Source organism: Pseudorca crassidens, chromosome X (assembly GCF_039906515.1).
Source record: "Pseudorca crassidens isolate mPseCra1 chromosome X, mPseCra1.hap1, whole genome shotgun sequence".
NCBI lineage: Eukaryota > Metazoa > Chordata > Mammalia > Artiodactyla > Delphinidae > Pseudorca > Pseudorca crassidens.
The window spans coordinates 2,946,604-2,970,987 of NC_090317.1; the positions used below are offsets into that span (position 1 = coordinate 2,946,604).

General features: G+C 55.0%; 2 protein-coding genes across 2 annotated transcripts in view; both read left to right on the top strand.

The window, feature by feature from the left end:
* The window catches only part of PNMA6A (PNMA family member 6A), a 50,420-nt gene extending 29,117 nt beyond the window's left edge, over positions 1 to 21,303 (top strand). The window contains 4 exon segments of the mRNA XM_067723961.1: positions 18,536 to 19,150; positions 19,153 to 19,398; positions 19,401 to 19,570; positions 19,572 to 21,303. Of these exon segments, the coding sequence (XP_067580062.1) occupies positions 18,536 to 19,150; positions 19,153 to 19,398; positions 19,401 to 19,570; positions 19,572 to 20,000 (1,460 nt within the window). The 3' untranslated portion in view covers positions 20,001 to 21,303.
* A 595-nt stretch (positions 21,304 to 21,898) lies between these two features.
* Positions 21,899 to 24,039, top strand: LOC137217298 (heat shock transcription factor, X-linked-like). The gene is made up of 3 exons (XM_067723963.1): positions 21,899 to 22,346; positions 22,393 to 22,469; positions 23,425 to 24,039. Exons 1-3 carry the CDS (start codon positions 21,899 to 21,901, stop codon positions 24,037 to 24,039), a joined length of 1,140 nt encoding a protein of 379 aa, XP_067580064.1.
* Positions 24,040 to 24,384: the final 345 nt, after the last annotated feature.

Here is a 24,384-nt window from a genome sequence, read left to right on the forward strand (position 1 = left end):
GAGACAATGAATATAACAAAAAAAACTTTGTAAAGCCAAGAAGCTAAAAATCACCTTCTTCTCAACTCTGAATTCTTATTTCTTGTTGCATTATTGATTTAGTACTGGAGATAAGTAGTGGTATCTAGGAAACTAGTTAACTAGATATGACTAGCAATAACTAGAATGTATATATATATGTGTGTGTGTTTGTGCGTGTGTGTGAAAATAGGAAACACATTCTTCTGAAATCTAAATCCTTGTTTCTTGTTGGAATCATGAGTTAGTTCTCTAAATATCTTGTGAAGCCTAGGTAAGTACTTAATGAGACAGAACTAGAGATAATTAGAACGCCTAGATGAAGTCCAAAAGCTGAAATGTTAGATTTTCCTAAAGTATAAATAGTTGTTTCTTGTTTTATAATGTGTTAGTATCATATATGGCTAGTGGAACCTTAGAAATTAATTAACTAGAAATGATTAATGATAACTAGAATAATTAGTTGAAAGCAGGGTTCTAGAAATCACTCCTCAACACAAAATTCTTATTTATTGTTGGAATAATACATTAGTACTATTGATAAGTTGTGGGATCTAGGAAAATACTTCCTTAAAGATAAGTTGAATAACAAGTAGAAGCCAGGAATTGGAAACATTTTTTTCAAATACAATATTTTAAATTAATGAGTTAGCGTTACATAACTATGTATTTGTAGATAACTAGCTAAATGGATATTACTAGATATAATTAGAATAAATAAAGACCAGAGGCTGAAAATTATGCTTTTCTGAACTCTAAATTTTTATTTCCTATTGAAACAAGAGATCAATACTCTAGATGATTAACGTTACCTAGGTAAGTTATTAACATGGGGATAAGTATAAATAACCAAAATAACCATTTGATGCCAGGAAATTGCAGAATAGGAGTTTTCTACATCAATGCCCAGCCCCACACAGAACACCCATCTTGACAGTCACTCATAGATGAGAGCATCTTTGTTCAGGAGTCCAGTAGAGAGCTCCCTGCAGGCTGTTGGAGCAAACATCTGAGAATAGACACATTGAAGAGGGTAAGGACAGTTTCACTACACCTGTGTCACTCCTCCCCCAACGTGGCACAGTTCAGTGCCACGAGAAACTCCCTCAGCCCACAATGTTTCCCACAGGGGAAAGTGAGAGAATGGGAGTGAGCACCCACCTTCCTCAGTCATGTGGGAGGCTGCCCAAGATGCCCGCTTCCTTCTCGTCCCATACAGAATACTGAGGTAATCTGTGCAGCTGAAGGATTGGAGAGAGGCTGGGAGAACAGCAATGAGAGCTTCGAACTCATCAAAGGGACACTACTAACCACTTCACGGTTCATTCTATGACCTACTTTGTGGAATCCATTAGGAAACCCGCCCATGAGATGTTGAGGACACCTCACCTGCAGACCGCTCCCCAATTGGCCCACAGGCACCCCCAATGCCTCAAGTACCACCCCCACCCCCCGCCAAAGCCCTGTGGTCAGCTCCTGGAGTGTACTCCTATGGACAACAAATGAAAGCCTTTGCAGACAGCTAGCGAGCACATACCAAAAGCTGGCCTAACTCTGTGGGATTGGAGTAAGGCTCACAAACTTGACCGTTTCAGGGCACCACTCTAGGGAACACAAACAGGGGGCTCTCAGCACCCTGCCTGGCTTTGCAGGATTGAAAGCATGCAAGCTTAAGAATTCCCTCCCAGAGATCAGCTCGGTGCTTTGTGACCACCTAGAGGGGTGAGATAGGGAGGGTGGGAGGGAGACGCCATACGGAGGGGATATGGGGATATGTGTATATGTATAGCTGATTCACTTTATTATAAAGCAGAAACTAACACATCACTGTAAAGCAATTATACTCCAATAAAGATGTAAAAAAAAAACATGCATTATAGGAGGTGCATCAAACTGATAAGGAATTGAATTTTGAAGGAATTCAAGAAGAAAAAAACAAAAAAAAGAACACTGGTAAAACCAAATACCGTGTCCCACAGCGATCACACTGCACAGCCAGAGTTGAAATACGTTCATTTTCTTAGTTCTCAAATATCCCAGGCTGTCTTCAATTATAGTGACTTCTTTTGTGGTCTTTAAGGTTTTTGTCCCACAAGTAATAACATGAAGTATTTTATTTAAAAGAATTCAAGCAGTCCAGATTTATATGGAGTAAACTATAAAAGTACATCGTGGCCCTCCTGCAGTCCCACCACTGTATCCCTCTCCCTAGTGGTACCCACTGTCAATGATGACGAAGAGTCACCCTCCGCTGAACTGCCTCTGGAGAGTTTGCCGCACTTTCTCAGACCCTCATTTGCCCTGGAGGTAAACTTGCCTTGGACTAGTCAGTATCACATTTCAGAGAACATAATTCATTTGGGGATTGCACTAAAAATCACTGAATTGTACACTTTAAAAGCATTGACCTTATGGTGTGTGAGTTTTATCTCATTTAAGAAGAAAGTTAACCCATAACGACCTCAATAAATCAATACAAAGGCAAAAACAAAAAGGAAATCACTTTGTTTAGGGTGGTGGAATGAAGGGGTGGTTTTCAGTTCATTAAAAGTGATCGTTAATGTTATTTCACCTTTTCAGTGAGAAAATTGTCATTACACCCCACTTGTAATGTAAAAAAAAAAAAGGGATTCCTTTGGGGTGCCTCCAGGCTTCATTCCTGAAGACTGATTCACACTGGGTTGCCAGTGGCGGTCAGGAGTCATGCCTCTTGCCTTGCCTAAAAGCATTTCCCTGGGCGCCTGCTAATGAAGCCTGAGGCACAGGCACAGAAGCCAACAGACAGAGTGGCTTCCTGGCATGCCCTCAGAACTCCATGGGCAGAGATACAAATAGCCTTCTCCCTCCCTTTCCCTCACTCCCTCTCTTTCCATAAATAGTACCGTATTCTTTTGGTAGTCCAAGCTAAATGCCTGGGATTAATCCCTCATACCCACTTCTCTCCCTCATTAACCCACAAGTACCGTCACCCAGTTCTGTGCATTCATCTTCCAGCAGTCTTCTAACTCTGCGCACTTCTCTCTGTCTCCATAGCAAGTCCAAGCCAGCACTCTCTCTAGCCTAAACTACTGACTACATTCACCTCCTACCTGCTCCTCCTATAGGCTCTTTTCCCCCCTTTATTTAAAAAGTAAATCCAAGCCTATCACATTCTTCTCTGAAAGTACAGCAGGCAGGGGCTTCCTATCACCCTTGGAAATAAATCCCAGATCCTTCCTATGGCCTCCAAAATCCTGCCTCACTGCCCCAAGTGCCCATCTGACCTCAACTTGTGCCAATCCCCCTATTGACTCTGCTCCAGCCACTCAGACCTCCCTGTTCTGAAGACATAGCAAGCTCTGATGTGCTATTACTTCTTCTGGCAGTGTTCCTCCACTTCAGATGGCCGTCACCGCCCCATCCCTCAGGTGTCCATCCAATACCACTGCCTCAGCAGATGTGGTAGGAAAATTTCCTGGGTCACAAGTCTGCCTTCCCTCCCTTCCCTTGCCACGGTTCGCTGTAGGTGGAACATACTTCCATGCCCCTCTACATTTGGGCTTTGGTCTGTGATGTGCATTGGCCCATGAAATGTGAATGGATATGAGCTACACTATGTCCAGCCAGAGGCTTTAATGTGCTTATGTAGTTTAGCTTGCCCTCTTCCACCCCTGCCCTGGACCATTAGGAGACCTTCCCTAACTCAGGTAGCCACTGACCTTTTCATCTGGGTCCCAGAATAATAAAAGACCGAAAGCCATCTCCATGCTGACCACAACCGACCCGAAGTCCTATACAGGACAAATAAATGTTGTAAACCACTGAGGCCTGGAGACTTCTCGTTGTGCAGCAGTATTCCAGCAAACACTCATGGGGAGAAGTATTTAGTCAAAACTAGAGAATGAAGTTAAAATCTAGATAGATGAATAGTGAGACACCCAGCTCCACTTCCTACCTAGCTCCCATACCACTGGCCGCCAGGTGAATATCTTCCAGACAAAAGATGAAAAAGGACTTCTCCATGGAGAAAAAAGGTGGGGAGAAAAGTAGATGAAGAGGAAAGGCCTGCAGACACTAGCCATGAGAAAATCCATCATTAAAAAGCTAGTTCATCATTTGTTGGCCTTTTGGCTAAGATCAAGTGTAAAAAGCTAGTTTGCTTCCTTGTCACCCAACAATCATGCCCTCCAGGGAGTAGGTCTCCCTGACCCCCATACACACAGAGCTTCCAGTTAGTTCCAATCCATTTTCAAGGGCCTTATTGTTTTTTCTTTAATAAAAAATGTACCAAAATATTCATTTTGAAGTAGGAAAAAACCTGAATGTCCATCAAAAGAGGCTCTCTGCTTTTGGGAAAGAGGCCGAAATGGCCATGCCTCACTGGAGTGTTCCTGCATTGCCCCATGGCCACTGCCTCTCTCCACGCCGCTGCCATATTTAGCCTGGATGACTCACTATACTCCCACCTACTCTCCCCTTGCCTGGACTTCGGCACTCATTCTCCACATAGCAGTCAGGGGGTCATTCTGAAACGCCCATCTGATCAGATCAGCGCTTGGCTCAGAACTTCCAGTGGCCAGCAGACCCCTGTCCGTGGCCTGCAAGGCCCCTTCCTAGCTCTGCCGGAGCAGGTCCCGCTTGTCTGCCTTTCACTGGTTCTACTCCAGGCAGGGGCCACAGATGGGCCTTTCCCCGTTCCGAAAACCCGTGTCTCAGAGGCTGTACTCTTCCTGCTTCCTTCACTTGCCCAGAATCCCTGAACTCGGGCTCCTCCTTATCCTTTTCCCATCTTCACAAAATGGCTTTTGTAACCACTCTGTCTACAGTAAGTATCCCCCCCAATGCTTACTTTTTTTTTTTTTTTCCTGTACGCGGGCCTCTCACTGTTGTGGCCTCTCCCGTTGCGGAGCACAGGCTCCGGACGCGCAGGCTCAGTGGCCATGGCTCACGGGCCCAGCCGCTCCGCGGCACGTGGGATCTTCCCGGACCGGGGCACGAACCCGCGTCCCCTGCATCGGCAGGCGGACTCTCAACCACTGCACCTCCAGGGAAGCCCAGCAGACAGATTCTTAACAACTGAGCCACCAGGGAAGCCCCCAGCACTTACTCTTAATGTTTTTGTCTTAACATTGATGAGGATTTGTAATTATATAGATTTTTTTCCTTCCTTGAGTTATTGCCCCAGACTGTAAGGACCACTGGAGCAGGCCTCACGATGGCATTCACTGTGGAATCCCCAGCATTGATGCAAGGCCTGGTCCAAAAGAGACCTTCCAGAAACGGCTCTGAATGAAAGGGCCAGGTGGGATCTGTGATAGGGTGGAAAGTGCTTGATGTACATACTTACTAGCGAGCAGACCATGGTGCCTTTGTGTATGTGGCTGGGAGAAGATGGGGCAAGTTCACGTAGAATAAAATCTGAGTGTTTCTCTGTCCCCCCTGCAAAATCCTCTGCCTTCCCTTTGGAGCGTCTCCTTCTCCAGCCCCACTGCAGCCCTGAGTCACCAGTCACGGGAGGGAGTCACTGGGCTGAGGGCTACAGCAAAGGCAGACAGTGTGGGGAGAAGGGAGAGGACTGGGTCCAGCTTGTAGAACAAGGGTCCTGGAGGGAGGAGTGAGCCCAACAGGGCTGGAGAGAAAGAAGAGAAGGAAGAGAAACCTGGGTCCGCATGGGGAAGGAGGAAGGACCCTTCCTAGGGGTGGCAGGGGCTGCCTGGAGGAGGCCCCTGTGCCCAGCTCTCTTCTCTGTGGCCTTAGAGAGAGGGCCCGACCCTGCACAGCTCGGAGCTGCACCCCTGGAGCCCCACAGAGGGAGGAGTTGTCCCGGAGCAGCCAGGGATGCAGATGAGAGGCTGGGGGGAGCTGCCCTGGGGGCTGTGCCCGACAAGGTTGAGGGCCTCCAAGGACAGGGTCCATCCTACCAAAGGAACACAGGTAACTGCTGCATCTTAATTCAACTGGCTGCTCACTGAAGCCGACTGGCTAGAGCAGGAAGCACCTGTGTCTATCACCTGTGTGAACTGGCAAGGGAAGGTACGTTGGCCTACGTGTACCTGTGAGCCTCTGGAGCCAAACTGAGTGGGTTCGATTCCTGACTTGTCCCATACTTGCTGTGTCCACTTGGACAAACCACTTGCTCTCTTGGGTCCTCAGTTTCTTCATCAATAAAATGAAGATGATGCTACCTGCGACCTAAAGCTTTTTGGAAGATGAACTGAGTTATATTCGAAAAGCACCCGTAATTCTGTGTGCCTGGCAGACTGTAAATACGATACAAGTGTTTGCTGTTGTTATTACCTGTTCTCACTACCTGCATACCGATTCCGGATGACCTGAAATCCAATTAGTGGATGCTGAGGGGCTCAATTCTGAAATTCTGGAAAACTTCAACCTGCCAGGGAGGCCCAGAAGAAGTAGGAACAATAAATTAAAGACTTGGAGAATTTCTAAGAAAATGTTGTCAGTTACTTTTTAAAGACCAATTCAACTTTATTTTGCATTTAGTTAAAAATGACCCAGGAGTGTTGTAAGTTTCAAAGCAATAATGCATATTAGATATCTTGCACTTCACCATTTGCCCCATCAATCCCACTCCATAGTAGATAGCCTGACAAGTTTGCAAAGATGTTGCATAAGGTTGTTTAATTTTGCTGTTGCTTACAATAATGGAAACCTGAAAAAAACCACAATAGCTATCAATAGTGAATTGCTTTAAATAGATTATGGTATGTTGGTAAAGTGGAATGCTATGCAGCCATGAAAAGGGGTGAATATTTGTCTATGCCTGTATATTCACTGACATGGAAAGCTGTCCACAACACATTATTGAGGGCAAAATGGCAGGTAGAGAATCACAGTATACACCTCCAAGTACCCATATCTCCACACATAATTGTGCAGAGAGACATGCTCAGAAGAATGCTCATACAAAAGTTGGTAGTGGTTGTCTTTGGGAGGAAGGATTTCAAGATATTTATACTTTCTTCTTTATGTCTCTATTTTTTAAATTTCTAGAATTAGCACATATTATCTTTGTAATAAAGCAAATCTCGGTAAAAAAAATCTATTTCTTAAATGAATGAATGTCTTTCAAATAAAACCATGAAACACAACAAATAGTTTCCTTTCTTGCCCTTCTCCCGCCCCTTTCTCTGGGGTAAGCTGTTATTATTAAACATGGTATTCCTTTGAATGAAATGTCAATGTCCCATGAGGGAGAAGGCAATTGGGAATATCTCACACATTGTTATGAATGCTGAATGTGGGTAAGCACCAGAGGCCAACAAAAAGCCCACACAACATTTAGAATTCTTAAAATGTTCATTTTTTTTCCTGCTCAGAACTGGAGTTGCAAAACCCAGTTCAATCCAGGACGTCCAGGTGGTCAGTTCCCACTCTTTCTGTGAACGGATCACATAAGAGTGCCTCCCGTGGGAGATACTAAATAAATAGAAAACCGCTCTTACTACGAGAAATTGAAAGAGGCCGTGCATGCCTTCCGTCACTGCTCAGAGGACACCAACTCGCCTGGCTTTCACTCACTCGCCTGGACAGGAGACTCCTGGCGCTTCTCTTTCCAGCATCCATGGTCCCTCTGCTGGCTCTAACTGGGAGATCATGTCCGGTCTGGAAATTGGAATCCCTAGTTTTTGAAAAAGAAAGGGGACCTAGTGATTTGTGCTGCGGACACAATGGAGTCCCAGAGTTCCATTCCGATCATTTGGCCTTTGGGGGAAGAGGCATTATGGGAGACCCCACAGAGTGGTACCAAGAATATCTATCTCCACAGAGCCCAATGTGATTTCCAAGGAGGGCTGGAGGAAGGGAAAGGCGGTAGGCCTAGGAACAGTGGCGGGAAACTCTCAGCTGCAAGGAACAGCTGGCTTTACCCCCCCAGATAAAATGGGAATCTCAAGTCATCTCCATTGGAGCCTGAGAGGAAGACCCTGGCCTAGAAGGTCAGAGGACAGAGCGCTCAACGCCTCTGAAGGAGCTTAAGGAAGTTTATCGACAGCTCCATCTGCCACTGGGCTTTCGACAGGAAAGAGAAACAGATCCCTCCGAGCAGGGCCCAGCCACCCCCCACCCTCCTGGTAGAAGCCTCGAAGACACATCTGGGAATACCACAGACTCCTAAAAGACCCAGTCCATTCCTACTTACCTTGAGCCTCCTCGGGGAGGGCTGGAGTTGGCAGCACTGTAGAAAGAGAAGATGGACGGGAAGGGGTCCAACAGTGTTCAAGATCTCCTCTGCTCCAAGACCGTGCCAGCTGAGCCCGTACTATGGGTCTAGCTGAGTGCTTTACTCTGTGGAAGCTACAAAAAGGAGCAGACACACCTCTTCTCTCACGAAGAAAACCAATTTATTAGGAAGAAAATAATTAAAGCACATTCCAATGAGCCCTTACATGCTGGACATGGTGGGGATGGGAAATTCTCTCAGCAACAAGGAACTGGCTTGACTTGTCCCTCCGTACAGGCCGAGCACTCCCAGTTCCAATCCCCTCCAGTCCCAGCTCTCGGCCTGCTCAATAAATGTTTGTTGGGGGAATGATTACAACAATTTGAGGATGAAAGCCCTGAGTACGAAGTCAAATGATTAGTTTTATTGTAGAGAGTATATGGACTGCTGGAGCGACAAAGAAGGGAGGGAGGTGGGGTTGGGGCAGTGATGCTGGATGAGTGAGAATGGCTTTATAAGGGAAGCTGAGACTTAGAGGGGACACTTCATACCTTTGACCCACATCATCAAGAGTCCTTACAGCAGAGGTTCAAGCCCCTTCAACTTCCATTGCTTTGCAGGGACACATCCCCCCCGCCAGGGCCTTCTGCGGGATTACTGCACTTGTCTCATAACTGATCTTCTTGCCACCTCCGATCTCATGCTCTACCTTCCATTGTCTACACGAGGGTGGCCGTTCTGAAGTGCAATCCTAGGCATGGCAGGCTTCTTTTTAAAATCCTCTCCAAGCACTCCTTCTAGGATGAAACCAAACTCCTTCAAGTGATACTCTAGACCTTCATCAACCTGGCCTTATCTCCACCTACTCCTGCCCACAGAGACACCCTGCTCCAGCAGAACTGTCCTTTTCACTGTTCCCTGCATACATTATGCTCCTTTATGTCTCCAATGCTTTTGTACATGCTTTTGAACACATTCAAGTTCAAAAGCAATTACCATCTGATCCTAAAAACACCCCCACACTATCTCCTCAGGGATTTAAAACATCTAGACACTCATAATTACAAGGTTAGGTGAAAAAGGAGATAACAAAAATAGACATGAAAATGCACAAAAACAAAAGAAAATACACAAATTTGAAATCAGTTTTGTTGAGTAATAGAGTTATGAACAGTTCCTTTTTCTTCTACAAGAAGAAATACGTTAGCGTTGCTATACAGGTGTGCTCTGCTTTCGAAAGTTTTATGCTGCCACTTCCGTTTTATAGACCTACATCAGTACCTCTTTTCGCTAACCAAAGAAATCCAAAGGGAATTTATGAAAAATGAAAATTGCAACGTGTTCAGCGTGTGTTTTGCCGGGGGCCACGACAGAGGCAGTGCGCGCCCCTGAGCTGCAGCAAGAGTGGCACCTCCAAGCTCCTTCCTCAGGAACTACAGTCAGCATCTCAGCATCGAGCCTTCAGAGCTTTGAAATGTGTCTGTGAGCATCTGTGCTTGATCTCAGATTTATTTTGTGCATCCGTGAACAAGATGTGCCCTGGGGTCATTGCTTCTTTGCTGCCATTTCAGCACAGGAAAGGTTTCAGAGGAACACCCTGCTTTTGGATAGCAGGGAAAACCTGTATTTAGATTTCACTGGATGCCATCAAAATTGTGGTGTTAAAGTTTCATTTTCAAATGTCAACATTTACAGTGTAGCAGAACTGATGTATTTACAAGTATTTAAACTTAGAGTGAGAGCTTTAGATGCCAACTGCCATGTGTGAGGGGATGCATAGTTTCTCAGAGATTTTTTTTAGGGGGTTTGTGAGCAAACACTGACTGCTTCCCATCTAAACTGTCCTCTGCCGGCTAGGGTTCTGCAGCAGCCCATTCAGTGGTGTTCTGAAAGACCGCCTCGTCCCCACCAAAACTTTCTCCACGTTGCAGCAGGAGTGACCTCTTAAAATGCAAATCTGATCACATTAGTCCCTTGCTTAGCAATCCTTCAACGACTTCCCACTGTGCTTTGAATTAGGGCTAGAGTCCTTCGCCTGGTTTACACAGCCTGAGAGGTGTGTTATCGGTCTGCCAGTCCTGATGATCTCGAACCAGCCTCCCACCCTTGTCCCATATGCCATATTTCAGCCTGTCTTAGGTAATATTGTCCCCACCGCTGGACTTGTGAACACTGCTGTGCCCTCCGCCTGAACGCTCCTGCCTTCCTTCTTCCCCTGGGCATCTCCTACCTGTCCTTCAGTTGTCAGCACCGTTGCCCGAGGGAAGACTTCCTTGACTTTCCAGACTGATTCGTATCCCTCTAGAGAGTTGTCCTAGAGCAGTGTGTACCTTTCCTCATAGCACTAGTCATATTTGCCATTTTATGTCTCTATATCAGCGGGCATGACACTTAAGGCAGAGCCACAAAGACTCGGGAGTGACTTTACAAACAACTGAAATTGCAGTCCCTCCACACGTATTCCCGTCCCATCCACAGGACAAGCTCCCAGTTCCTTTCGAGTGAGAAAACAGCTCTTTGGCCTCCCTTCATTCCTCCCCACGCTGCAGTCTACAGGGAACTGTCCATGCTCTGAGGTCTCCACGCTTGATGACCCTTGACGCTGAAAGGGGTCACTTTTCTGTCTCAAGCACCTGGCTCTGACAACCAAGAGTCATGGCTTTCAAGGGGATTGTCTTTGCCAGTCTCCACAGACGTGTGAAAAAAAAAAAAACCCAAGAGTCACACCCTTTGTTGTCTTTGGACATTTCCCATTGTGTTCACCGCTCAGATCCCTGAACTCTAGAGCCCTACCTGATTTGGAACAAGCACTCAGGGAACGTTGGTCGACCCTTTGCATCTCTGTACCACCCATTCCTGGAAGGAAATGCACATGAAGAGCTTTTGCTGCCACCTGGATGGATGCTAGGACACTGGGATGCATCCCCTTGACGGACATGAAAGAGTTTATCCCACAACGTTTCCTCGGGGGCTCATTTCCTTAAGGTCTCTGGTCATGCCTTAGACTATGCACTGAGTTAGGGCAGGGTGTGTTTCTGCTCTGGCCCGCAGGTCGGCGTAGGCTCAGCACATACTACAATGGGTGGAACATCGTGGGGCAGCTTAACTCCTTGTTTGGGTGAACTAAAGGAGGTCCTCATTTTGTCTGGGGAAAGCCCCAGGAGCTCCCCGAGTTCACAGGGATGGAATATCCTACCCTGTGGGGAGGGGCAGGGTGAGGATAAAGCCTACCTTCCCTTCCCAAGGGAGAGGGACAGACAGTCCCCTTCACACCTGGCCCCCCTGGAGGCGAAAGGAGTGCTTGCAGTTGGAGAAGACTGAAGGTCAGTCAGGAGAGAGAGGGCCTAGGAAAGGGGTCCATAGACAAGCAGGCAGAGCCTTCGGAGCTCCCTGAGGGTCCACTGGGTGGGGCTGGATCAGGCTTCTGAGGGAGGAAGTGGACTCAGTCACCCTGGGTCCAGGTGTCATAGGGCAGGACACACCCTTATTCTAGGCATGGACGGAGGTGGCACGTCAAGAGGGACTAGACCTGCCCGCCTCTCCCGGGCTTCGGTCCTAGGAAGTGGGACCTGCTAGGCTCTGAGGAGATAGTGCCGGGAGAGGAGGACCAAGCCTGACAACACCGGGCCAGCCCTGCCTTGCAGCAGCCCAGCTCTGCAGCCTGGAAATTGCTATTCCTGGAGTCTTCACGACTGAAGGCTCCTGAGTTCCCCGAGCCCCTCCCTCACTGGGGCTTTGCCCCCGACCGCCCACCCTGCATGCTGCAGGAGGCAGACAGAGCCTGGATGGGACATCATGGCAGGGAGCATAGCATCACCTCAGGAAAATATAGAAACAGGGACTCTTCAAGACAGTACCACATACACACTCACAGGGGATCCTCACAGCCTCCAAGCAAGACAGAGGGGCAGATGACTCCAATCGACAGATGAGCAGTAGGGAGCCGCTAAGGAAGAGTAACTTCCCCAGGCAAATACGAGGGAACCCAGGAGTCTTCATCAGCTCAGGCCACCGTAACCAAAAGCCACAGACTGGGGGCCTTAAACCGCAGACCTTGATTTTCTCCCAGTTCTGGAGGCTGGAGGTCTGAGATCAAGGTGCGGCAGGGTCGGTTTCTGGTGAGAGGTCTTTTCCCAACTCATAGGTAGGTGGCAGGCATCTCACTGTGTATGACCTCTTTGTACAATGTGGGGGGCAGAGATGGTGGGAGAGAGAGCACAAGGGCAAGCGAGAGGTCTCTGGCTTCTCTTCTGATAAGGACCCTACTCCAATCCGATCAGGGCCTCATGACCTCATTTAACCTTAATTACCCCCTTGTAGGCCTTATCTCCAAATCCAGTCCCATTGGGGGTTAGGGCTTTGACATACAGACACTGGGGAGACCAAATATGGTCCATGGCACCAGGTGCTCCATAACAGAGACTCAGAGAATATGGCTTATTTCACCACCGCCTCTGTTCAAAGTGTTCAAAGTGACAGTTCAATGCATTTGGAAAACCGCATCCACCCCGCGACTAAGCCAGCGCCCTGTCAAAACAGAGAACATTTCTATCTTCTCAGAAAGGAGCCACACCCTCCTTGCCAGTCGCTTCTACCTCCCTGGAGACTCTGCCACCCTCTGAAGTTCCTTCACCACAGGCCCATTTTGCCTGGTTTGGCATATTCCGTGCCAGTGGAATCACACAGTGCCACAGCCTGGTGTCTAATTTCTCTCGCTCGGCATCCTCTCTGTGAGACACACCCATGTGGCTGCGAGGGTCTGCAGCCCGCTGGTTTTCACTTCTGTGTAGGATTGCCCCAGGGTAGGGGATTCACAGCAAGTCCCTCGTCCCTTCTCCTGCTGATGGGCACTTGGGCTGGTTCTGGTGTGGAGCCATTATGATAAAAGCTGGTGTGGATGTCCTTGAGGGAGTCTCTCTGTGGACGTGTGTGTTCCATTGTCCTGGGTAAATAAGTAGGAATGACAGGCTGGGCCACAAGGGAGGGAAGTGAACGATTTACTTAAGATGGCTCCACGCAGAATGTCCAAAGTGGTTGTGGCAATTCACACTCACATCACCAGTTCCTGGTGTGGGGACCATCCCAAGCCAGACACGAGGCAGAGAGAAGCCGGCCGCTTATCAGGCCGTGGCCTGAGTCCCACACCTGTACTGAGCACGTTACGGAACATGCTGCAAGCAACCAGATCTGCGAAGGTCGGAGACTTGCTGACACTTACCCAGCCCAGTAGGAGCCTCAAGTCGGGGAAGCACGAGAACCGTGTTGGGGTGGCGCTCAGAAGGACCATGCCACCCGAAAGCAGCCAACTGCACCTGCGAGGTATCCGTGGGCAGGTGGACGCGGAGGCTGCTGGCAGCCAGGAAGAAGCTGTCCCCCAGGTAGGAGTGGCCAGTGAGGGAATGGCAGGTTCACAAAGGGAAGAAGGGGGCCTGCTTGGCTGCCCGAGAGCCTGTGGAGGGTTTGGGGCAGGGCTGGGAGCCCCCAGAGGTGGGGGCGGAGGAAGAGGACCACTGAGCAGTCAGAGCAGGCTGCAGCTGGTGGGGAGCTGGTCTGAGGCCAAAATTTAGGAAGTGTGGGTGGACACTGCCTGGTGAGAAGGTAGGGGAGAGCTCCAGGCTCTCCCTAGAGGAGACAAGAGGGGCGCGTCGAGCTGCGCAGAGCTTGGGCCCTCGGCAACTGTGGGGCACAGAAGCCCCTCCCGGGCTGTGAGCCGACGACTCTCCCACTCAACCCTCAGAGGCTGAGGGACATCTCCCAGGTCACCCAGCTGGCAGGCGGCCAAATGGAAAGAAACACTGAGACCCTCTCTGCTGCCACACTTGCCGGGTTTCTGTGAGCTTAGCTAGGCTGGCCGTCCCCTGGACTTCATTCCCAACAGTAAGGTGTGTGGTGGAGGGGGTAAGTTATGGGAGCACCCTGTCACCTAGTGGCCCGGAGCCTGTGTGAATCTGTGTCTATTCCTCCCTTGCTCAACATCCGCTGGGCACTGGCTCTGTGCAGGGCCCGCTGCTGGCAATCGGGGGAACAAGCCCAAAGACAGAAGACCCCGGAGGCTGAACCAAGCCAGTGGCATGATGACAAGCCCTTTACCTGCATCCGGGAGCCCAGCGGTCTGCCCTCGGAGCCCCACGTTGGGGGGTGGTGGTGAAGGGAGGAGGAGGACGGAAGGGAGTAAACTGTGTGTCTACCTGGGCGTCGCAGGGGGCTCCTAAACGTGAGCATAGCCACAGGAACTCACCCCGCCCCGCCACCCTGATGCCCACAGCAAAGGCCCCAGCCAGCATCTATTACATGATGACACACGAGGCAATGCTGCTGATGTGAATATGAGCGGAGGGTACTCCAGGGCCCATGTTTGATGTGGGCGGCCAGTCGGGGAGGCCTCCAAGGCCAGGGCGTGGGAGGGGGGTTCCGCTGAGACTTGAATGCGGAGGAGGGGGCCACCATGGGAATTTTGGGGGGGCGGCTTGTCCCACACAGAGGAGGAACCAAGGCAAAGGCCACAGATGGGAATGAGTTTGGTGTGCTCTGGGGCCGGCCGAGAAGTCCATCACAGCAGGAGTCTGGTGAGGGGGCTGCCGATGGGTGGCATGGGAAGGAGAGCCTAAGAGGAGGCCAGCTCCCGGCGGGGGTGGGGGAGCTGCTGGCCAGGGAGAGGACTTTGGAGTTTACTCTAAGGAGATGGGGAGCCACAGGGAGGACACATCACCGGGGAGGAGTGGGGTCTGGTGGCGTTGCAAAGAGTTTGCCCCAGCTGTCATGTGAGTGGGAGTGAAGTACAGAAAGGGGCCAGAGTGGGAGAAGAGAGAGGAGTAGACAGGGCCAGGGGCCGTGGAGATGTGGACGGGGGCAGCAGTCGCCGACTAGAGTCACTAAAATCTGATGATGGGTTAGATGGGGGAGGAGGAGCAGAGGAGAGGGGAGGAAGAATTCTGGTACCTCTGCTTGAGCAACCGGGTAGAAGGCAGAGCCCTTGGGGAAGCCTGGGGAAGAAGCAAGCGTGTTGAGGGGCATAGAGTGCTCCAGTCTGGACATCTTCATTCTGAAGTTCCCCTTGGGCATCCAAGTGGGCAGTTAGTTTGATGAACACACGCAGAGCTCAGGGAAGAGTTCCTGCCCAGAGACAGAACGTTTGGAGCCATCGGCAGGCAGATCCTTCCGGTGAGAGTGGTGTCAGAGGTGCCAAGGGGCCCGGAGCTGAGGCTGGGAGCCCACCTCCACCACACTGAACTCCAAGCAAAGGAGGAGGAGGAGGGAGTTGCAAGGAGAACAGGAAGGCAGAGAGCGATGCGGTCAGCCTGAAGGTGGGGGGCGGGGCTGACAGAAGCCAAGAGACAAAGGCAAGTGTTTTGAGAAGGTAGGATGGTCGGCTGTGTTAGGAGGTGGAGTCAAAGGAAGGCTGAGAGGTGGCAAACTGAAGGCAGTCAAGGCATCGCAGCCCAGCCCCAGCAGAGCGCGCAGCTGGTGTCCGGAGGCAGAGCTGGAGGAGAGTCCTGCAACTGGAGTCAGTACGTATGGAAGGAGGGAGAATAGGAAGGGAGGAGGCTGAAAAGAGGGGAAATGAGTCAACAGTCTGCTTGCAGGCCAGCTGGCCAGTTGGCAGCAAGGGTCCCGCATCTGCTCCCACGGGAGCACCTCCTCTGAGGAAGGACCCCAGACAAATCATGGCAGAAACCAAGGAGGACGCTGTGGGGTGGAATCTGTGACAGGACTGGGGCCGAGGTTCCCTAGACAGAAATTCTCACGGCAAGTGTTAAGAGCAGACAGTCTCGGCCCTCAGCAGTGGGAGGGCGGGGAGTGCACGCACCCATGAGGCCAACTGGGAAAGATGGTTTCTGAGAGAACACCCGTGTTTCTTCATTTACCCAGCACTTACCACCTGCGAGATAGGAAAGCTGGGAGAGTAAGGCCACGTGGGCAAGCCAAGGTCCAGCTATAAGGCCAACTCCAAGGTGGCCTGCTTCTGGGTGATGGGTGAGTGTAAAACAAATGAGAGTGCCTTCAACCTTGATGCCAGGAACTTTCTCCCAGAAACAGGCCAACAACGCTTCTCCGTGGTGGGGAGGAAATGAGCAAAGGCGATTCACAGAAGAGCACCCGGGCACGGTTGGCAAACTTCTGAGAAGATACCCGCTCTCACAACCAACTGGGGAAAGGCAAGGCGTACAGTAATGAGGCACTGCTTTTCCTTGTGCGGTGGGCAAATGGTCAAGGCTGGACAAGACCCAAGGCTGCTCAGGCTGTGGGGTCCACAGGACCGCTCCCACGCTGCTGGTAGGAGTGAACATGGGTTCAGCCGCTCATGGGAGGTAACGGATTAGCAACACCGGGTCATGGGCACAGCCCAAGTCCCAGCAAAACCACTTCTGAGCTGACAGCGGCTCAGACAGGCATGTGCAGGGTGCTGGTGGCAGCAGTGTCTGTAACAGCTAAAGACCAGGAACAGCCTGAATGCCCATCCTTGGGGTCATGCACAAATAAACCAGGGCTGCGATTCAACCAGGAGCTGGACACTCAGAGAAGTCTTGACCAGTAAACCTTGAGTAGGAAAAGCAAATCGCAGAAGAAGATGGTTGGCCGGATGCCAGGCAAGAAAAGAGAAGGGGGGAGGGGCAGCAACGACATCCGGAGGTGTGACCCCTAGAGGAACTCCCTGCCACCCGAGCAGTGGAGAGCTTGTCTGCATGGACCCAGACTCCCGTGAAGGGACAGGTGCAGGGTGGCGAAACCCACAGGGACTTGACCTTTGTTTCCAGCAGAGGCAGGACTGCCCTGGTGCACCATCTAGCTTAGGTGGCAAAGGAAAGGGGAAGGACCTAGGGAAGAAGGCTGACTCAGGGCCAGAGAGCCGGAGGTCTCTGGGGAGGTGCAACACCCATGCTGCCCTGAGGGGCCAAGAGAGCAATGTCCCAAAGCCCACTAGGCTGGTGAGGGCAAGGCACATATTGAGTACCCAACTCGCAGCACAGCAGCTCTCTGGTACACACCCTCGGGTGGAGACCCCAATTCTGTCCTTCCGCTAAGGCGTGGAGAAGGGGCAATGACTTGCCCAAGGAAACAGAGTAAGACACAGGCGCTAGGAGTTGAGCTCTAAGTAGCAGAAGCCCACTATTGGGATTTGAACTTGGCAGCGAGCAAAACCGTGGCACCCTCCTGGGAACTGGCTACTGGCACTGGGGTGGCGGAGTGCCTTGGCCCGTCATGCACCCACAGCGGCTGAAGCCTGCGGCTCCCGGCCTCCCGGCGAGCGGGGAGGGCAGCGTGTGGACCGCAGACCCTCCGATGGGGCGGTGTGTGTGTGAACGCTCGTGTGCGCCTGTGGCATCTACTCTGAGGAATCACACCTGGGCTGGGCGAGGTGCTCCTCGCCTAGCCTGGAGACAGGACCAGTCCTGGGAGGGGAGGGGGAGGGGGAGAACTGGTAAAGGAGCCCCAGAGGGCCACCCCCACGCCGCTGCTCCCCATTCCTTGTCGGAACGCAGTGTCCGCGGGCGCACCTCAGGGCCATCCAGCCACTCTCCGGCGGGCACCCGGGGGTGTGCAGCCCTCCCCACGCCGGCGCCCCGAGGGCTCGTTCCGGGAGGGGCGGGAGACTGGGCTGGGTCCCGGGTGGGGGCGCCGACCCCCGGACCCCGAGGGTCCCCACCGGTGCCGGCGCCCCGTCAGGGGCGGGGGAAGGAACAGGTGACGTCACCCGCGGTCCCGGGGCGTTCGCGGCGGTGGCGACAGCCCGGCCGCGTGACCCGCGCGCGCCAATGGCCCGGCCATCACCGGGGCGCCGCGGAGGGTCCGCGCGCGGCTACCACTGTGCCCCCGCCCCGAGTGAGTCCGCACTGCAGAGAGCGGTGGCGGGCGGGCAGGCAGGCGGTGGCGCGCTGGCCCACGTGCAGCGCTGAGAGGGGACAGGGACAGGGAGAGAGAGAGCCGGGGAAAGAGGGGCGCCCGACCCCGTCGCCACTCAGCGCAGCCTCGCGCCCCTCCTGCTGGGACCTCGGCCAGGAAAGACCCCGACCCGAAGAAGGTACCAGACCCGGGGTGGTGCGTTTGGCTCCGGGAGACCCTGCCACCTTCCGCTATCCCCAGCAGGACAGCGGCAGCCCGCGGGGCCGTAGGCGGGGGTGGGGGGGGGTGGAGGGAGCGGGGGGGGGCGGCGTGGGGAGCGGGCTGTGGCCCCTGCGGGCAGGTGGAGAGCGGGGCGGGGGTCAAGCCTGGGCCGCAGAGGCAGCACGGGGGAGAGGAGGGGCAGCACGTGGTGGGGGTGGGGTGAGGTGGGGGGGCGGGTCGGCCTTAACCTCGCTCTTGTCCTGTTCGTGTTCACAGGCTGTGGAGACCTGGGCGGTTCTCTCTGAGTCCTAGACCCCAGCCCCAATTCATTCCCGTTCCCCCACCCCCCAGGGCCAGCCACCCTGGTCTGCACCGGGAAAAGTTTCCTACCCCTAGCATTAGCCCCGCACCGGAGGAAGCTGCGGGCGGTGGTGGTGACGATGCTGCAGGACCGGTGCAGGTGGATGCGCGTCAGCGCTCACAGGGCCCTGCTCATCCTGGGCATCCCGGAACACCGTGATGAAGCCGGACTCCAAGAGTCTCTGGAGGCCGCCCTGTGGCCGGTGGGCCACTTTACCGTGCTGGGCAAAGTGTTTCGAGAGGAGGAGAATGCCACTGAGGCCCTGGTCGAGCTTCACCGGAAAGTCGATTATGCTTTGGTCCCCAGGGAAATCCCAAGCACTAGAGGTCCCTGGAACATGGTCTTTGTGCCCCGATGCTCAGGAAAGGAGTTTCTAGGTGGCGCGTTCCCCTTCCTGTGGCAACAGGGGCAGACGGTGGAGAGTGTGGCCGGTGCCCTGGGGCTGAGGCTGGGGCTGAGGCTTGGGCTGCGCAGGGTGTGCTGGCTCCCATCCATCAGTCAGGCGGTCCAGCCTTGGGTGAAGACCCTGCGGTACCAGCGCCTGGGCGTGTTTTCCGGGAGGGACCAGCGGACCCCGGGGAGGAATCCTGTGAGGCCTGGCTAGACCATACCTCTGCCATGCTGCATGTGCGGCGTGGGGTTTTGGAAAGGGAGAGGAGGAGGAGGAGGCTAATGGAAGGCCTGCGAGGGATGACCCAGCAGTTTGTGCCCAGGATCCTGGTGGAGAACCCTGCCAGGACCGCACAGGACTGCCTGGCGGCTTTGATCCAGGTGTTTGGAGACAACGAGTCCCAGGCGACCATCCGGGTGAAGTGTTTGCTCAACAGCAGTCAGGTGAGTGCCTCTCTGCTTTTGTGTTGCGGATGGAAGCCCTGCTGCACAAAGCCATCAAGAGAGGGACCCTGACCAGAGCCTCAGCTGACCGTGTGCCCCTGAGGCAGGTGCTCACTGGGGCCAGCCACACTGAGCCCCTGGATGAAGCACTGAGCAAAGCTGAGAGTGGTTGGGAGGCCTCCACGTCTCATGGAGATGCTGAGGAGCGTCTGAGAGTCTGCGGCGTGGGAGGCCAGTCTAGCCAGGAGCAAGAGAGCCCAGGCAGGGGAAGGGGCTTCTGCCCGGGCCAATGCCCAGGCTGATGCCAGAGCCAGAGCTAAGGCAGAGGATGACAGTGTGGAGGAGGAACAGGGGGAGGTGCACGTCGACGACAAGGACCCCACACCTGCGCGCCCAGGTCAGGCGGGACACTCAGGGGCCCCCGGAGGCCCCACTGCTCCCTGGATGGGCAGGGCTTCCCCGGCGGGCCCAGGAGGTCCGGGCTGGGAGCCCGAGGAGGGGCTCAAGTCCATCCCAGACGAGCCAGGAAATGAGGACGGGGCTGCGGAGAGAAGCAACTCCAAGTCCTCATGTGGCCAATAGGCTCAGCAGGCCCTGGGGGGCCCCCGGGCCCGGAGGCAGGAGGAGGCCCGGCCAGGCAGCCTCCTGGCCCCACACGGGGAGCAGGGTGGAGGGAAAGGCCAGCCCAGCCCAGCTCAGCCCAGACCAAGCCCCTGGGTCCCCCCCACCACCCCCAAGGGGCCGTGGCCACCACGATCAGTCCTTCCAAGTGACCAAGATGACCATGTTTGACACCAAACTAGGCAGGGAGAGATGCCCCCCTGCTTTGCCACGGCAGCACCACATCCAGCCCCTGCTCCAAAGCCTGCCAGCTCAGGCGGCTGACCTGGGAGCAGCCCTGAGTGACCAGCTCTCACCTGGGTGAGGGGCACCTGCAGATGGCTGCCACCCACACTGGCCTGGGAGACATTACGGGGAACCTCAAGGTGCCTGGGCCTCCCTCCTGAGAGGGGACCCCTATTCATCATCCCCTGGGGCAGGTTGCTCCCTGTACTGGCAAGCCCAAATGTGTCCCTGTAGGCCCCAGAGGGACCCAGGTGTCAAGGAACCCCCCAGCCCCCGCTCCCCTCCCCCCAACACACACACCCTAGCCATCGTCCCCCCGCAGAGCCCTGAGGTGCGCCACGTGCCAGCCAAGGCTCTGGTCTCTGTGGGCCAGTGTCGTGAGCTCAACGTGTGCTTTCTGGGCATAGATTCAGGCCCAGCGCTGCCTGTTGTTGTGGAAATGTGCATGTGTTCTCCTCTGAGCAGTTCCCCCAACCCCTGCGCGGCGTGGAGACCCCAAGCCCAGTCCCAGGAGCCGGCGGGAAGGACGGGATGGACGAGGTCACAGCCAGCGCCCACCCCAGGACCTGGGAGCCCACCTGCAACCTTCGAAGGAAGACCTTGACCAGGGCTGCAGGAGGTCTGCGGGAGGCCCCCCAGGGCTTGTGTTCTGCTGGGCCACCCCGTTGTTCCTCGGGACTCCACGTCCCCGGCTCGGTGGCGTGCGCCCTGCTGTGGGACTGTCCTGTGCCCGCCATAGGGCAGGGCCAGGCCCCGGGCATGTGGGCCAGAAATGGAGGGTCTGCCCTGGGGGGAGCGGGCATGGCCGGCGCCCATCTTCCTGGCGAGAGGCCACCCGCGGGGCCCTCAGGAAGGGAGACTGTGGGGAGATGGAGGGCCGCCGGGTGGGGTGTAGCGGAGGCACCTTTTTGAGGACCCTGGGTGGGGCCGGGACCCGTGAGCTCCGGTGGCCGTTAGAAGTTCCTCTGTGTGTTGTTATGCCCTCTGTTCAATGGTTTCAGTCAATGTTTCTGTTTAATAAATTTCCCTGAACGTTTCATCTGAGTCTGGCCTCTGCTGTGGGCAATGGAGGGAAAGGGCTGCTGCGGGTGAGGGCGGGGGTCCAGAGTCCGATTCCTGCTCAGCACCCATGGGACACCTCTCCGGGGAGAGGGTAAGGTAGGCACTTTGCAGACCCAGACATTGTGAGGGTTTTTCTTCCAGTTCATGGGTGAATTGTAAAGTTTTAGCGCCCTTGACCGTGGGCCGCGTCTCGGGCGATGCTCGTGCTTGAAATCATGGGTGCTGTGCACGGCCCGGAAGGCCAGGGGACACACAGGAGGACTTCTGACCTCGTGGGTCACACGTGGGTCCGTGCACGTCTGCCTGGCCCGGGGGCTCCGGGACCAGAAGGCTGTGCCCGGTTTGCACGAGCGCTCGGCCTGTGGTTCTGCACCCGTGCACGAGTGTCTTCGTGCCCCCTGCAATGACGGGCGTGAAGCAGGAGGCTGACATGCTGACGGGCCTGCCCTTTATGATGTCACTTCCTGGCTGGGCTGTGCTGTCACCCCCGAGCAACCGGAGCACTTCTGTGAGGGGCTGAGCGGGAGTGTGAGCCCAGGGTGCTGCCGGCCGCGCTGCACTGTCCCGTTTACATGGCGGAGGGGCACGCCGCGCTCCGCATGGCTGCGGACGAGAAGGGCCCCGCCGCGGGCAGGGCGCCCGGCTTCGGCGAGGCGCCTCTTCCTCCCGACACAGCGGCTCCGGCCCTCGGCTCAGGGAGCTGCACCCCCCAGTCCCTCGCCCTGGACCAGCCCGTGCCCGCGGGGCACCCCGACCTCAGGCTGCTGCCTGGAGAAGCCGCTTTCCAGGATTTGACGGAAGAGCCTTTGTTGAAAAGGCCTCGCACCGCCTGCGAGGCCGTGTGGGAAGGCAGCCTGCTCTTCCACCCCTTTCCCAGGAAGCTGTGGACGATCGTCCACAGCAGTCGCTTTGCATCCATTGGGTGGAATGAAGACGGGACTTGCATAGGCGTCAACAGGCCGCTGTTTCAAAAGGAGGTTTTGGACAGGGACGGCCTAGACAAGGTGTTCAAGACAGAACGTGTGGAGAGCTTCATCCGCCAGCTTAACCACTATGGATTCAGCAGTGTGCCAGGACATGCACACGTCCCTCTGCATGACCAACCTGTCCACGAAGGAGCGGCCCGCCCACGTCCTGAGCGAGGTAAGGAGGGCGGGGGACGGCGGGGGAGGAGCCCTCTCCAGGGGCTGAGCCGCTGGGCCCGGGGGTGGGGGGCGGGTGCCAACCCCGGGGCCGCCTGGGACGGCTGCAGGCGTGTCGGGAGAGCTTCCTTTAAAGGTGGTACTTGGGCACCGGCGTGACGGCCGGAGCTGGCAGTGCCACGTGCTGTGTTGGGACGTTGTTATGGGGGGACCCGAAGCGTTCTCAGCACAAGGACGTCACTTCTCTCCTTCCTCCTTTTCCCTTTGGTGTGTCTGTGTGAGGTGATGCGTGTGAACTGGACCCCCTGTGGTGATCATTTCACAGCACACGCGGGCAAGGCGTCATCCTGTACTCCTGACACGTGGGCAGTGCCGCTCGTGCCTGACACGCAGTCACAGCGGGGGACAAGAGGACACTGCTGCAACGCTGGCCCTTCCCGTCCTCCTGCTCGGGGACAGTGGCCCGCCGGGGGGAGGGGGGAGGTCTGTGTGCCCCCTTGACTCCCATAGCTCCAGAGCATCACTTGAGTGGGGGCGCAGGTCCTTTCCTGGGAAGCAGTCAGCGTCCCCGGTCTGGCCCCTGGAGGTGCTGGCCAGGGGGCGATTCGGACACTTCCTTAGGAAGCTACCGAACCTTGTTGCAGTCTCGTACCTGCAAACGCCAAGTCCCCTTTCGTGGGCCTTGTACTCGTCCTAAGGGGCCATTTTCAGTCATTTTCCAAGGGCGAAAGGTGATGGTGAGTGAGCGAGTCTCGGGGATGTCAAAGCTGGGGCACAGCATCCTGCTGGGACCGGGTCCCGCTTTCTCCAAAGAGGCCCTGGGTCGGCTGGGGGAGGGCGCCCAGGGGCCCAGCCAGGCGGCTGCTGCTTGCGAGCAACTCTTTTGTGACTCGGGGTTTCCTTTTCTCTCTCAACCGCGACCTCAGTTACACTTCTACCACAGTCCCCTGTTTCAGAGAGACTGCCCGCACCTCCTGGTGAGGATGAAGCCGAGAGTACACACTAAACCAGCATCCGGGCAGGTGGACGGCGAGCCGGCAGCCCCGGGGCACCTCCCGGCGCCCAGCGCCGCGGAGCCGCAGGACGGCCTCCCACCGTATCCTGAGCACATCCAGGGGACCCCGAGCTACCCGCAACTCGACCATGCCTCCGCCCTGGCCAGGACTGACTCTGTCGCTCCGGCCCCTCCTTGGACAGCAGCCGAGCCCCCCACGCCGGATCCCAACGCGCAGGTTCTGGTCCCTCTAGTCCCTGTCCTGGCAGAGGTGGCCCAGCCAGCCGAGGTCCCCTGGCTCTGCTGCTCCTGGCCTCCCGCCCAGATGAGTCCTCCCTGGCCCGTGCCGGGCCTGGCCGCCGCACCCCCCCAAGTCCTCAGCCTTCCCCCCCCGCGCAGCTCCCGGGGGCCGCGCTGCTGCCTCTTGCGCATCCTGGATGCTCGAGGCGGCCGCCAGGCCTGCCGCCTCCCTGACCTTGATCCGTCGGCCGCTGAGCCACTTCTGCCATCGCTGCGTGGGCTCCCGCTCTTTCCTGGAATACCCGACCCCTCCAGGCAGGCCCACAGAGGACCCTGACCAGGCAGACCCTGCAGACACACGGAGGTGGTAACGCGGCCAGAACCTTGCAGGGCAGTAAAGAGCACGGGGACATGAGAGCGATGTTCCACCCAACACATGTTTGGCGCCTCCGTCCTGGGCGTGGCTGAGCAGTTGAGTCCCCTCAGCAGGAAACGATGACAGGTGACAGCCCACCCCCGGCACAGTGCGGGCACCTAGCAGCTAGCCAGTGAAGCCCCTCAGACGCCCTGTGTCCACCCACTAGAAAGACCCTTGAAGGGCTGGACAAGCACAAGGAAGGCCCTGGCACCCGCGGCTTCACAGTTGCGGGGGCATCGTGTCCAGCAGGGTCTCGATTTGACA

Bases quoted from the DNA above. Each gene is read 5' to 3' on its own strand.
- LOC137217298 (XM_067723963.1), top strand. From the start codon at position 21,899: ATGGCGGAGGGGCACGCCGCGCTCCGCATGGCTGCGGACGAGAAGGGC. The intron at 22,347-22,392 runs GTGTGGAGAGCT...TGGATTCAGCAG, and splicing joins CAAGGTGTTCAAGACAGAAC to TGTGCCAGGACATGCACACG. The intron at 22,470-23,424 runs GTAAGGAGGGCG...CCCCTGTTTCAG, and splicing joins CCGCCCACGTCCTGAGCGAG to AGAGACTGCCCGCACCTCCT.